Source organism: Gopherus flavomarginatus, chromosome 1 (assembly GCF_025201925.1).
Source record: "Gopherus flavomarginatus isolate rGopFla2 chromosome 1, rGopFla2.mat.asm, whole genome shotgun sequence".
Taxonomy (NCBI): Eukaryota; Metazoa; Chordata; order Testudines; family Testudinidae; genus Gopherus; species Gopherus flavomarginatus.
The window spans coordinates 340364963-340379811 of record NC_066617.1 but is presented as its reverse complement, the minus strand read 5'-3'; the positions used below and the strand labels follow the sequence as shown (position 1 = coordinate 340379811).

The 14849-nt window shown below is 43.3% G+C and overlaps 1 protein-coding gene across 5 annotated transcripts in view; it reads left to right on the top strand.

Moving 5' to 3' along the window:
- The window catches only part of CEP126 (centrosomal protein 126), a 66078-nt gene that overhangs the window by 4887 nt on the left and 46342 nt on the right, over nt 1-14849 (top strand). For all 5 annotated transcript variants that reach the window (XM_050940379.1, XM_050940371.1, XM_050940365.1 and 2 more), the window contains exons 3-5: nt 2755-2900; nt 5677-5788; nt 10535-10733. In XM_050940379.1, the coding sequence (XP_050796336.1) occupies nt 2755-2900; nt 5677-5788; nt 10535-10733 (457 nt within the window). The remainder of the gene's footprint in view (nt 1-2754; nt 2901-5676; nt 5789-10534; nt 10734-14849) is intronic.

The window sequence follows — 14849 nt, the reverse complement described above, 5'->3', positions numbered from 1 at the left end:
TTTTATAAATAATAAAACAAGCAACAAATATAATAATAATACTTTTCACTTTCATTTGAGACTCTAACAGCATTAATTAAGCCTCATACCATCTCTGTCAGGTATGTAAATAGTCTAATTTTACAGAAAGGTTAATTGAGCCACAGAAATGTTCTCCCTCTGGGCCCCCCATACCACCAAGTGTCCACTATTTTTAGTAACTTTTGAGAGCTCAGTTTGATACACCAAAGGCCTAATTTTCAGAGATGCTGAGCAGCTCTCATCAACTTCCATTGTATTTTGGGATGTTCAGGATCTCTGACAATCAGATCTTAAGTGTTTCAATGTCAACATTCAGAACAAAAGTAACATCAAAATTTTGGCTAAGTTGCTTGCTCATAGTCACATAGCAAGCCATTGACAGAATTAGGAGTAGAAACCAGAAGTCCTGATTCCCAATACCTTCCTTTAACCACTAGAGAATGTTGCTACCCTTCAATGAAACAAATGGACTGATTGCATACTCCCTATGAAGTCATAATTGCCAGTGAGGTCAACGGAATGTAGCTTGAGGAAGGAGTGTAGGACAGGCCCTTTATGATAGGCGCTTACGTTGTAACTGGTTTTTACATGGCCTAAATTAAAATCAAAATTTACTATAGTTTTCTTGTAAAAGCAGCAAAGAGTCCTGTGGCACCTTACAGACTAACAGACGTATTGGAGCATGAGCTTTCGTGGGTGAATACCTACTTCGTCAGATGCATATAACATCACATGCATCTGACGAAGTGGGTATTCACCCATGAAAGTTCATGCTCCAATACGTTTGTTAGTCTACAAGGTGCCACAGGACTCTTTGCTGCTTTTACAGATCCAGACTAACACGACTACCCCTCTGATATAGTTTTCTTGTACATGTCTTCCTTTTCCAGTAGGTTATATTCAGATCTGGGCACACTTCACAATAATTTACAGTCTCAAGCAAGCAGAAGGCATTTATCATATCAGTCTTGTACTGAATCCAGTATTAATTTGACATATTTGGATTACAAATTATTTTTCTGCATAGTCAAACCTGCTGATAGTTGTTGGGGGCCATTTCATGATATTGTTTTTAAACAGAAGTCTTCATCAATTTCAATGGGAATTTAGACTAAACATGCTGGGAATTTTAACTGGGAGATGAGCTTCTAGTCACTGTGATCTCTGAGCAGCAGAGTTCAAAAATTTAATCAGAGTAGTCACTGCTGCAGGAATATTTGTGTAACCCTTCTGCCTGTTGGAGTTGGCTGCAAGAAGGGCCGGGTTCAATATTTAGGGGTTCCTTTTCAACAATACAACACAAAACAGGCTCAAGCCTCACCCAGTAGCCTGGGACAATTACATACCACCCCCTGGGCGCCTCTGAGAGACAATACTTCCCTTCTAACAAGCACAGAATCTGAGTGTAGAAAAGAAACTTTAACAAAAGGAGGGAAGTAACCTAGCATTAATTTGGAAAAATGCCATAAACAGGGTTTATAAACATAAACCATGAGTAAAAGACCCACCCCCACCTTTTCCTCAGGTTCTAAAGTCCAGCCACCAAAAAAGTCCCTTTTAACGTGCTCATCCCTTCTCTGCACCCCACTCACAGTTGTTATCCTTGTTCAGTGCAGACCCTGAGTTCAGAAGTACATTTGCTCAGTTCACCTCCGACCCTGGGTAGTAGTGGGGGGGTAAGAAGGCACTTTATTCATTCCTCTGTCTGGGCACTCACTCGCCGCTCCTCTCCGCGGCTGCCCTGCTTCCTAGTCGCAGCTCCGTTCCTCTCCACAGCTTCTCCACCGCCGGTTGCCTCTCCACCAGCTGCCCCGTCAGCCAATTGCTGCACCTCTCCGCCAGCCACCCCACTAGCCAGTCACCATGCTTCTCCACTGGGCTTTGCTTCACCGGCTGATCACTGATTCACTGGGATGTCTTTAGGTCCCACCTCTTAACACAGCTCTTAGTGATTTCAGCTGTTAGTGGGGGAGCCTCACTGCTGGTGCACAGTGGGCAGTCTGTTGCATCAGAGACACTGTCCCAAAGCAGGTCTAATGCTTAGACCTAGATTACCAGTAACTTCAGCTCTGCAGAGTGTAACAAGACTCTCAGGTGAGTCTTAATCAGCTCTGTTATTACACAGTGAAGAGAGAAAGGGTCAAATGGTATCTAGGGCCCTTAGGCTTGTATTTTCCATGTGTCTTTGGTTAATAAACTTGACCCCTCAGAAGGGGCATTGTTCCTTATGTAAAGCCTCTTTAAACTTATTGATGGCATGGGAAACTGAGGCAGGGAGCACCTGCAGTGCCACATTTGCCCAGCAGAGTGTATTATAGGGAGGATATGCCTTGTTACATAACTCTTCCTTGTGAAGCATCTAGTACTGGCCACTGTCAGAGACCAGATACTGGTCTAATCTGCTGAGCGATTACTATATTCCTCTCATAAGGGACGATCAGATCATTTGATCAAAGTTAGCAAATAGGAAGATTGTAATATGACCCCTCTTCTTTGGCACTTGTAGGACATTGTCCAATTTCAAAAATGTTCTCAACTGAACCCTCATTTTCCAGTAACTCTGAAGTTTGCGTGGCACTGTAATCTGTCGAGAAGTAAGCTTTTAAACTAAACAAGATATTATAATATTATGCAAATAGTTTTATGAAGCCATTTCTCTGAGTGTAATTATAATTTCTGTGTGATGGGTTATGTTCATCAGAAAAATAACCATTGTTTTTACTTTTTAAATAGAGCACTTGAGGAAAAACAGAGGGCAAAAGAAGAAAAAGAACTAAGATTTAGAGAACAGATCCTGAAACAAAGGAAACTGAAACTTCAAGAAGCAACTGAAAAGTTCCAGCGTGCTCATCTCCCTTTTTCCCAACGCAAGAGAATAGGTTTGGAAATTCATTGCACAATGTAGTGAATCCTCATATTGTATGTATTTGTCAGTCTAATGCTTCCTCAAAGTGCCCAGGACTGTGAGTCCACTTGTTACTCTTCTGCCTCCAGTGATAGGAAGATTTGCTTGTACTTAACTTAAGAGAGCTCCCTAACACCACCAGTCTGTCAGCTACCCAAATAATCTTCTCAGGACAGTGCTAGCCCTCACTTTGCATTGCAAGTTAACAATAGGTTCACCTCGGTGCCTGAGCCCCCTTAAAGTATTCCCCTGCAGTGTTCAGCCCTTAACCGCTGGATACTCACAGAAATTATCCTGTAAAGGAACAGTGCAAACATCAGCCTGTTTGATTTAGCTGAGGATCAGCCCCAATGTAACCTCGCAGCACCAAGATATATTTATAGTGAAAACAAACATGTTTATTGTTAGAAGGCTAAGATATAAGAGATAGTGGAAAAGGATAATGATAGAAACAGATATGGTTACATATAAAATAAAGTATAACAGCATAAACTGTAATCAGATCAGTTTATATAAAGCCAGATCAAACTGGATTAAGGATAGACAAATGTCAGACAATATTTGGAGAGTACTTGAACCATTCATAGTGCCAGATCAAAAAAGATCCATTTCTCTTGTTATTACTAGACACAGAGAAAGCCTGTGATAGAATAGAGTGGAACTTTCTTTTTCAAGTCCTGTTCCATAAGCAATGTTCCCTCTAATTTTTTACATCCATGTGCGGAATGAATTTTGTTATGTGCACCGATATGGAAGTGATAGTGTGGTGGGGATAGGGGTGGGGAGTTCAGAGTGGGGAGGGGGTTCAGGGCTGGGGCAGAGGGTTGTGGTACAGGGGATTGAGGGCTCTGGCTGAGGGTCTGGGCTCTGGGGTGGGACCAAGGCTGAGGGGTTTGGGGTGTGGGAGGGGGCTCAGGGCTGGGACAGAGGGTTGAGGCATGGGGGGGTGAGGACTCTAGTTGAGGATACGGGCTCTAGAGTGGGGCTGGGATGAAGGGTTTGGAGTGCAGGCTGCCCCGGGACTGTGGCGAGGAGAGAGGACTCCCCCCAGCTCTCTCTTGCTACAGCTGTTGGGGCTAGGGGAAAGGCACCTCTCCCTGCTGCTCAGCTGCGCAGCCCTTGATAGCCTGCTGTGCGGCCGCAAAGCTTAGAGAGAACTTAGCCCTTAAGGACTTTGGCCCCCCGTTCCTTTAAAAGATAAGTTGTCTTTACCCCTGTCCAAAGCAGCTGTGCAAGTTAATGGAGTTAAAGCTCCCCTTTCTGAATTACACAGAGGGACTGGGCAGGGATGTCCATTGTCTCCTTTTCTTTTCTTGCACTCGAGCCTTTTGCAAAGAGAATAAGGAACAATGGATCTATCATGGGATTAAAACAGTTAGGAGCACATCAGAAAATAGCATTACATGCACTGGTATTATATTATTTTTATCTAAACCAAGTATTTCCCTAAAATGAGTTTCTAAAGGAAATCCAGGACTTTGGGAAAGCATCTGGATTTAAAGTAAATTATGCCAGATCTCAAATGTTAGCTTTCAGTTTGCCAGTCTCTGAAAAGTCACTCCTCCAGAAAACATTTGGGTACAAATTCTATAAGATACTTGGCAATTCGAATCTCAAACAACCTATAAGAACTCTATGAGTTAAATGTCAAAACACTACTTCAACAAATGAAAAAAGTAGGCAATTTTTTTTTTGATTGGGAAGAATAGCTACAGTCAAAATGAATATTCAGACAAGGATATCTTTCTTATTTTAAAATCTTTCTGTGATTAGCCTAGATAAAACTGTTGCAGGAATACTGAAGATGCTGTTAGAATTTATATGGAATAAGAAAAAAACAGGAGAGAAAGAAGATACCATTAAACAGGGTGGACTAGCTTTTCCAAATATTCTATGATATTATTAAAGCAGTAGTGGATTGGGGGCACTCTAACCCAGCCAAAGACTAGGTCTGTATTGAACAAAAGAATTGTGTAGTATAGTCATATACCGCTTTTGAGGCTATCACTAAAATAATCTTTGTCAGATTTGTTGTCACAGATGCAGCAGCATCAACTGTGAGTTATTTGATCTTAAAGTCAGAGACATTATCAAAGTGAAAAAACCTGAAAAGGATGGTAATACTTTACGGCTTAATCATGGCTTTTCCGTGAGGGTCAGGTTGCAAATCACAAACACTCTCATGGTTTCCCTGTTGCGTCAAGGCAGGAATAAATGGTGCCAGCGGCCAATAGCTATACCACCTAGTGCATTAGGGAGGTGGAGCAAGTCCCCACCCTGTTCTGCCCACTTGCACAAAGGGAGATGTAGTGGTTCTGTGGAGCGTCCTTCCCCTCCTGCACTACTACCTATGATGTGGGAAGTAAGCCATAATTCACCCTGGGAAATTACTAGACAGAATTATTCAGTCATTTATCAGCTTGTATAATATAGTTTGGCTAAAACAACAACAAAAAGAGAGTGGTATATTACATATTTCTTTCAGCAGTGTAGACTAAAGAGAAATGCTAAAATTTTCAAATTCAGATCAGGCTCCTGATTAATCCATATTTAGGCATCTAAATAGAATTGGCCTGATTTTTGTCTTCAGCGGTATTGAGCAACTCTAGCTCCCAGTGATGGTCAAACCATTTCTGTTTATTGTTAGTCTGACTTTAGGTATTCAAGTTTGAAAATTTTGGCCAAAACGATTTATGATGAAGTTTATTAGAATGTTTCCTGATGATGTGTCTTTCCCTTTAACCAAATAGTTCAGAGAAAACCAGCTCCTCGATTAGAAGAGGCTCTTGAACAAATTCAAGGATCCGTTTTAACATCAGGGTTATATTTATCATCATCTAATAGGCACAAAAGTAGCTGCAGGTAAACATTTCTATTTATTCTATTGTGTTTAAAAACTCAATTATTTAGCTAATGCATTGTAGTACACAGCAAATAATTGACACTACTCTTCTGGAATTTTAGCAAACTATCTAGCGGCAAAAAATGCTGCTATGAGTATTGTAGCAGGGTAATTACCCTGCTACTGCCCTGAAGGGCTTAAAACAGCCCTGGAGGAAGGTTGTGGCTGGACGCTGCTAAGCTGGGTTGATTGGGAAGTGGCTGCAGCTCAGCCACGCCCCAGTCAGGCCCCAGCTGGCCTGTATAAAGAGGCTGGGAGCCAGGAGCTCATGAGTCTTTCTCTGCCCGTTGAGGGAGAAGCGCCTGGGTGTAGGGAGCTAGAGACAGAGTACCTGAGTGGAGCAGGGCTGGGGACAGGCCAGGGCTGGCTCTACAGTTTTCGCCACTCCAAGCAGCGCGCTGAATTGCTGCTATGGGTGGCGGGGGCAGTCCATGTGCCCTTAGGGCGGCAGGCGCGTTTCCGCTGCGGCGGCAATTCGGCGGCAGCTTCTACGTTTAGCTGAAGCCACCGCGGACAGCTAAACATAGAAGCCGCTGCCGAATTGCCACCACTGCGGAAACGCGCCTGCCGCCCTAAGGGCACACGGACTGCCCGCGCCACCTGCGGCAGCAATTCGGCGCGCTGCTTGGGATGACGAAAACTGCTGCCCCTTGCAGAGTGCCGCCCCAAGCACCAGCTTGGAATGCTGGTGCCTGGAGCTGGCCCTGGGACAGGCTGAGAAGCTGGGGAGCTCCAGCCTGGAAAGCCTCAGGCTGTGGCCTAGCATAAGGCCAACAGGTACTGGGGGTTGCAGAGGGCAGCCCAGGGGTAGGCAAAGGCAGCAGGTCCAAACCCAACCTTGCCAGTGATGAGTAGGCTGATACTGCAGTCTGCCCCAGGGCACGGGAGCTAGACAATGACTGGCAGTAGCCTGATACTGAGGTGAGTTGGGGATAGTAGGTGGGGGTTTCCCAGAGAGGGGAGACCTTGAGAGAAAGGGGTTACTGCCAGGGGGCAGCATCCCAGGTAAAAGGGCACTGGGTCCAGTGAGGGACATGGGGGACGGGGGACAGAGGACAGGTGGATCACCAGCCTGCAGAGCACGCTGCGGAGCTGGAATGAGCTAATTCCCTGAGAGACTAGCGGGAGGCGCCACGGGTGAGTCCGTTCCGCTACAAGTACTATTAAAATTAAAATGTTGTGCCATATCCTTAAATTGTTTGATGTCTACATGGCACAAAAGCAGAGGAAAGGAGGCAAACGTTTGCACTCCCCTAATCCTGGGGGCTCGTTCAATCACCAGTTAGAACAGCCTCAGGACTGTTCTAGCCTGAACCAGTTGCAGTGGCTGCCAAAGGCCATTTTCCCATCCCAGGATTAGAATGGGATGAATAATGAATTTTCTTTGTTCTTGGGCAGTTCCAAAAAAGTTTCATTTTGGGTGGAATTGAAACATTTAAAAAATTTCAAGTCTCATCAAAATGAAACATTTTATTTCAACCTAACTTGAAATTTTTTGTTTCAATTTTGCGCATTTTAAGGAAAGCAAAGGAAGAATAGCTTTACAAACAGCAGGAATGAGGAGGAGAAGGAGGTGGAACCCTACTTATGAGCGTTAGCCCAGTGGTTAGGAAACTCACCTGGGATGTGGGAGACCCAGGTTTAATTCCCCTGCTTTCCCCTTGCCTGATGTGAAGAAGGAATTTGAACTTTGCGCTCCCATGTTGCAAGAGAGTATCTTAGCCGCTGGGCTATAGGATATATGTGACATTGGTCTTTCGTAATCTCTCCTGTTGAAACTCTTCCACTTGGTATAAATAATAGTCATTGGAGCAGGGAATTGACCTTGGGTTTCCCACATCCTAAACAAGAGCCTTAACCACCAGGGTATAGATTCTTTCTCTCTGTTTTTTCTGGTCCCAATGCCTATTCATTGTCATTCCCAGTAGCATTTTGTAGTCCTTCATAATAACAATTTCAAGTTGAGTTGAAACAAAATATTTCATTTTGACCATTCTGAAACATTGCAGTTTAAGTTCGGTCAAAGCTTATCATCGAACTCAACACATCTTAGTGAATAATTCTGGGTCATCCAAAACTGCAATTTTCAGTGAATAAACTAGCTGAAAAAATGTCACCAAGCTCTACCCTGGATTGCTGGAGCACAAGAAGATATGGTATGAGTAGGTAGATATTCCCATTTCATGTATGGAGAACTGAGGTACAAAGATTAAGGTCAAGACTATCAATTTTGAATTTGAGGCGCTTAGGACCTGATTTTTCAGAATACTTACCATTGTAAAGTACTTACTGTGGTCAAAGCAGAGTTCCCATTGACTTCAGTTGCAACTGTGAATGAACAGCATTTCTGCAAATCAGACCCCCAGTGTATCAAGATGGGTACCCAGAAAATGAGAACACATAATTATTGACCTCCCATGAAATGTTTACTTAAGTGACTTGCCCAGCATCACACAGGAACTCTGTGGCAGAGTCAGTTCTCCAGGAAAGCATTCAACTGCTTTAATTGTGATACTGTCCTTTCTGAAATCTTCTGCCTCATCCACTATATACTTTCCAACTTCTATAAAAATAGTATGTGATCATGTAATTAAAGACTGTATCCTAATATGTACAACACAAGGGGGCTGATTTAAGGTTGCACAGTCAACTTTAATCTGGTATTTCCTAATTTATGTGTCCTTGACTTTGAAATCTTAATGTTCTTTGAATATAGTTATTGTGTGTGGTTTCCTAGTTGTTTGTTTTTTTTTAAAAGCAAACTGAAGAAATAGAAACTCTATAATGTGACACCATATTGACACCCACATGGATCATCAGGAAGGTTTGAATCTTTATATTCACTGCATAGACTTTTCCCACTTGAATTAAGTGGCTAACTGATAACAGTGGTAGGTTTTCATTCTCTCTGTGGACCAGCACTGGATGGGAGTGGGACATTTTGCGGATTTCACTAAGAGGATGGTGAAGCACTGGAATGGGTTACCTAGGAAGGTGATGGCATCTCCTTCCTTAGAGGCTTTTAAGGGCTGGCTTGACAAATCCCTGGCTGGGATGATTTATTTGGGGTTGGTCCTTCTTTGAGCAGGGGGTTGCACTAGATGATCTCCTCAGGTCTCTTCCAACCATAACTCTGTGATTTTTCTGTGATTTGCTGACAGCAGAGGAAAGGTGAGGCTCAGGAACCTTTGGTTCTAGTCCAGGCTGTAGAGGAGTGTGTGTTTTAGTGGACAGCACAGACTCTTCTGCCCGGTCCCCCCCAAGCATGATCCCTTCTGCCCCTGTCCCAGTTCTGTCCTTTCTCCACTCCATAGGCTTCTTATCCCAGTCTCATTGCCCAATCATTCCCAGTCCCTCTCCCCTAGCTTCTTGTTCTCAGTGTCCTGCCCAACCAGACCAAGTACCCTCCCGGCTTCTCATCCAATCTGTGTCTCTCCCTTTCAGTCACCTCTGCTCGCATTTCTTGTCCTCAGTGACTTCCAGTTTTCCTCACTGGCTCCTCATCCAATCTCAATGTGTCCCTTGCCCACCACTGTGTTCATGTCTTGGTCTTTGCCCAGCCAATCCTAGTTCTCATGCACCATGAGTCCTCCTCCAAGCTGTCTCTACTATCTTCTCCTTCCCCCTGCACCACCAGTTCTCAGTCCCATCTCACCCCTGCCAGTCAATTCCTCATCTGATGTCAGTCTTCCACTCCACCCCATTCACTGGGTCCCAGGTATCTCCCACCTGTTTCCTTCCATGGCTTCCAGTCAAAGTGTCTTCTCCCAGCTCCCAGTCAAACCAGTATCAGTCTCCCTCCATCCCAACTCCCAATCCCATTTTTCCTCTTCCCCCACTAGCCTTCAATCCTAGCTGTCCCTCCCTGGCTCCTTATCCCAATGTACTCCCCCACCTCTACCCCCAGTCTGGTTTTTGTCTCCTCTGCATTCACATGGGGCAGCTTCCTCCTCCTGGCTGTCTCAGGCCCAGCAGGGGTTCATTTGGAGCATAGGAGAAACAGGCTCCCCGTTGCCTTTTTCAGTGCCAGGACCAAGCCTGCTGCAGCCCAGAGCTGCAATTGTGAGGAAAATCTTTCTCAACCATGGGCTGGAGCATGTACAGTGCACACATTATCTTTGGGGAGTTTAGTTGCAAAGCTCTGGCAAGGCTCTACTGAGCATTTGTGATCTCCAGTTCTTCAAAGGCTTGTGATAACTTGGCCAAATTTGGCTTAATTTTCATGGGATGGCAAAGCCACATCCCTGACACAAAGCTCTCCTCCACCCTTTGCCAAATTCAAATCCCTCTTCCAAGGCATGGGGGCACTAGAGCTTCTCAAAGAAAATATCACCAGTATTTTTTTAACATGGGCAAAAAAACCCAAAACCCTAGACTCATTCTTGGAAATGGCTGAACCATTTTGTCAGAAGCTTTCCAAAAGAATTCAGTCTGAGGCAGTCATTAAGCATGAAAAATATCAACCCAAATGGTTAAAGTTTGGCAAAACTAAAAGCAACTGCACAACCTTAATAATCACTGGTGCTATCAGCCCCACCAATAATTATGTATATATTATGTTGCCTCTATTTGGGAGATATTATATTCTTGCCATGTACTTCAGCATGTTTCTTATTTTAAAAGCTATGTATTGTAAACTGTACAGTTAGATCAAGAAATACATAGTTAAGTTACTTTTGGCTTAACTTTTATTTTCTCATACCAAGAATTACAGATTCTTCCTCTGATTCATCAGAATCTAAAAATGGCTTCTTACATCAAAAGCAGATCTCCACAAATGGTGGCTATGATAAAATGATCCAAGAAAGCAGTGGAACAAACTTGGATAGTGACCAACTTCTCTTACAGCAAAATCTAGAGGAAATGCGGCGACTCCTTGAAAAACAGCATCTCAGCAGCTTGGCGGTAGGATTCTTTGAAGTTATTCACTAAATAATGTTTCTCAAGTGTCTTACTAAAAATGGGAAGTCAGATAGGCAGCTATCCTCCTGACAGTCTGATTCTGTTTCAAGTGATTGCACATATCTATTCAGCTCTAGGGGTGTGTGTGCCCAGTATACTAGTAGTATCAGTAAAAGCAGCAAAGAGTCCTGTGGCACCTTATAGACTAACAGACGTATTGGAGCATGAGCTTTCGTGGGTGAATACCACTTCATCAGATGCATTCACCCACGAAAGCTCATGCTCCAATATGTCTGTTAGTCTATAAGATGCCACAGGACTCCTTGCTGCTTTTACAGATCCAGACTAACATGGCTACCCCTCTGATAGTAGTATCAGATTTTCCCTTAGTGGTACCAGTCAGGACAGCATGTGGACTGTCTGCTGAAGTCTTGGAGAAGCTCTCTGGTCACGCAGTTCTGAAGGCAGCACAGACATAAGGGTAGCAATTCTGAAATAACCTTGTGACCCCCCTGCAACTTCCTTTTGGGTCAGGGCCCCCAATTTGAGAAATTCACAGGGGAGACCAGCAATCTGTATAGTATAGAGGAAAAGCACACAAAAGACCACATTTCATGGGAGGAGTCCAGATTTCAGGGTACGTGATGTTTTTTTCATGGTCGTGAATTTGGTAGGACCCTGCTGATGAGGCAGTAGTGTCTGGTGTTTCCTCACTTCTCCTGGACCATTACGGGGCCCACAAAGACCTCCTGAAGAAGGTGACTTCCTCCCTACATATGCAGATAGCAGTAGTTCAGAAGAGCTCACACAGATTGTTGATATGTTGGGATCTGTGGGGCCCTCTTGAGTGGCATTCCCAGTAAAGAAAACTATTCTGGAATTCACAAAAATATTGTGGCCAAATGCTATCTTCCCTGACTCCCACAGCTGAAAGGACTGAATGGGAAGTAGTATGTCCCCTCACAGGGGTTTGAACATTTTTATATACATCCCCTACCCTGGGGTCTTTGGTAGTTTCAGCTGTTAACTAAAGACAGCATCAGGGTCCACAAGCGTCTACCCCAAAATCAAAAGATGCAAAGAAATGTGACCTTTTTGGGAGAAAAGTTTATTCTACAGCTGAACTATAACTATGGATTTATAATCCGTGAGCATTGCTGGGCATTATGACTTCTCCCTCTGGGATAATATTTTAAAAATTACAGATGAGTTGCCAGAGGAGGCCATACAAGAGCTTCTCACAGTGTAGTGAATGAGGCAAAGATTGTAGTCAGGACCTTGCTTCAGGCTGCATTGAACGCTTCAGATTTTGCTGCCAGAGCCAATAAATCAGCCATTACAATGCATAGCTGTTTGTTGTTCCAGTCAGCAGGTGATCTTCAGGAAGTCCAACAGACCACCCTTTTGAAGGAACAGTGGTTTTTTCTCAGCAGATCGACTACAAGCTTCAGAGCCTTATAGATTGTAGAATTCCACTCCCAAAAGAAGATGCAATTCAGCCTTCAGCAGTCCAACCATTATACTTTTTTACACATTGTCAGCAGGACCAATCTAGGATAAAAGGGAACAGTTACAGGCAGGAGTGGTGCCAGGGTTTTTGGTGCCCTAGGTGGGAGTCCTTCCGCGCTCCCAGTCAGCGGCAATTCGGCGGTGGGGGCAGCCCTTCCGCACTCCCGGTCTTCGGGGCACTTCAGCGGCGGGTCCCAAAGCGAATGAAGGACCTGCCGCAGAATTGCCACCGAAGACCCGGAGCGTGGAAGGCCCCCCCGCCACTGAATTACCGCGAAGGGTGGCAAAATGCACCCCCCCAAATCCTGGTGCCCTAGGCGACCGCCTAGGTCGCCTAAATGGAAGCGCTGGCCCTGGTTACAGCAGGAGACCACCTTCACCTTTTTTATCTTCTGTGAGCTCATCCAGCCAGCCTAGGAACGCCAACACTCAATTTGACATTCTTGGACCCATATCACTACAGACCAGTGGGTCTTAAGTATGGAGGAATTGGGAAGTCTTCAATTTTACTTCTAACTCCATTTCCCCCTCTTTCCCCCTCCCAATTCCTATTCAGGGACGACTCTCATGAGGAAGCTGTCCTTCAGAAATTATAGAACTGTACAGTTAGAAGGGACCTCAAAGGTCATCTTGTCTAACCCCCTGCCAAGATGCAGGATCTGTTGTGTCTAAACCATCCAAGACAGATGGCTATCCAGCCTCCGTTTGAAAACCCACAGTGAAGGAGCTTCCAAAACCTCCCTAGGCAGTCTGTTCCATTGTCATGTTTGTCTTAAAGTTAGGAAGTTTTTCCTGAAATTAAATCTTCTGTGCTGTACTTTGAACTAGGGCTGTCAAGCGCTTAAAAAAATTAATTGTGCGATTCATTGCATTGTTAAACAATAATAGAATACCATTTATTCAAATATTTGGATGTTTTCTACATTTTCAAATATATTGATTTCAATTACAACACAGAATACAAAGTGTACAGTGCTCACTTTATATTTATTATTGATTACAAATATTTGCACTGTAGAAAAACAAAAGAAGTAGTATTTTTCAATTCACTTAATACAAGTACTGTAGTGCAATCTGTTTATCATGAAAGATGAATTTAAAAATGTAGAATTATGTAAAAAAAATTGCATTCAAAAATATAAAATTTTAGAACCTGCATGTTCACTCAGTCCTACTTCCTGTTCAGCCAGTCGCTCAGACAAACAAGTTTGTTTACATTTGCAGGAAATAATGCTGCCCGTTTCTTGTTTACAGTGTCACCTGGAAGTGAGAACAGGCATTCACTTGCCACTGTTGCAGCCGGTGTCACAAGATATTTACGTGCCGGATGTGCTAAAGATTCATATATCCCTTCATGCTTCGACCACCATTCCATGTGTCCATGCTGATGATGGGTTCTTCTCGATAACAGCCCAAAGCAGTCGCATGTTCATTTTCATTATCTGAGTTGGATGCCACCAGCAGAAGGTTGATTTTCTTTTTTTGGTTGTTCAGGTTCTGTAGTTTCCGCACTGGAGTGTTGCTCTTTTAAGACTTCTGAAAGCATGCTCCACACCTAGTCCCTCTCAGATTTTGGAAGGCACCTCAGATTCTTAAACCTTGAGTCGAGTGCTGTAGCTATCTTTAGAAATCTCACATTGGTACCTTCTTTGCATTTTGTGAAATCTGCAGTAAAATTGTTCTTAAAATGAACGCGTGCTGGATCATCATCCGAGACTGCTATAACATAAAATATATGGCAGAATGCGGGTAAAACAGAGCAGGGGACATACAATTCTCCCTCAAGGAGTTCAGTCACAAATTTTAATTAATGCATAATTTTTTTAACAAGCATGATCTGCATAGAAGCATATCCTCTGGAATGGTGACCCAAGCATGAAGGGGCATACGAATGTTTAGTATATCTGGCACATGAATACCTTACAATGCCAGCTACAAAAATGCCATGTGAATGCCAGGCTCTAAAGTTTTACATTGTTTGAGTGCAGTTATGCAACAAAAAAATTCTACATTTGTAAATTGCACTTTCACTACAGTACTTGTAGGAGGTGAATTGCGAAATACTATTTCTTTTGTTTATCATTTTTACTGTGCAAATATTTGTAATAAAAAAATAATTCGCACTTTGATTTTAGTTACAACACAGAATACAATGTATATGAAAATGTAGAAAAACATCCAAAATATTAAATAAATTTCAATTGGTATTCTATTGTTCAACAGTGCAATTAAAACTGATTAATTGCAATTTTTTATCGTGATTAATTTTGTTAATTGAGTGAGTTAACGGTGACTAATCAAAAGCCCTACTTTGAACCCATTGCCTCTTGTTCTGCCTTCTGTGGCAAGAGAGAATAAATTTTCTCCCTCTTTTTTGTGGGAGCCTTTCAAGTATTTGAAGATTACAATCACATCTCCCCTTAATCTCTTCTTTTCCAAACTAAACATACCCAGTTCCTTCAGCCTTTGCTCATATGGTTTACATTACATCCCTTTGATCATCTTTGTTGCTTGCCTCTGGATCCTTTCCAGTTTCTCTACATCCTTTCTATACGTTGCTGAAACAGTACTCCAACTGACGCCCAACCAGCACTGAGTAGAGCAGTACTG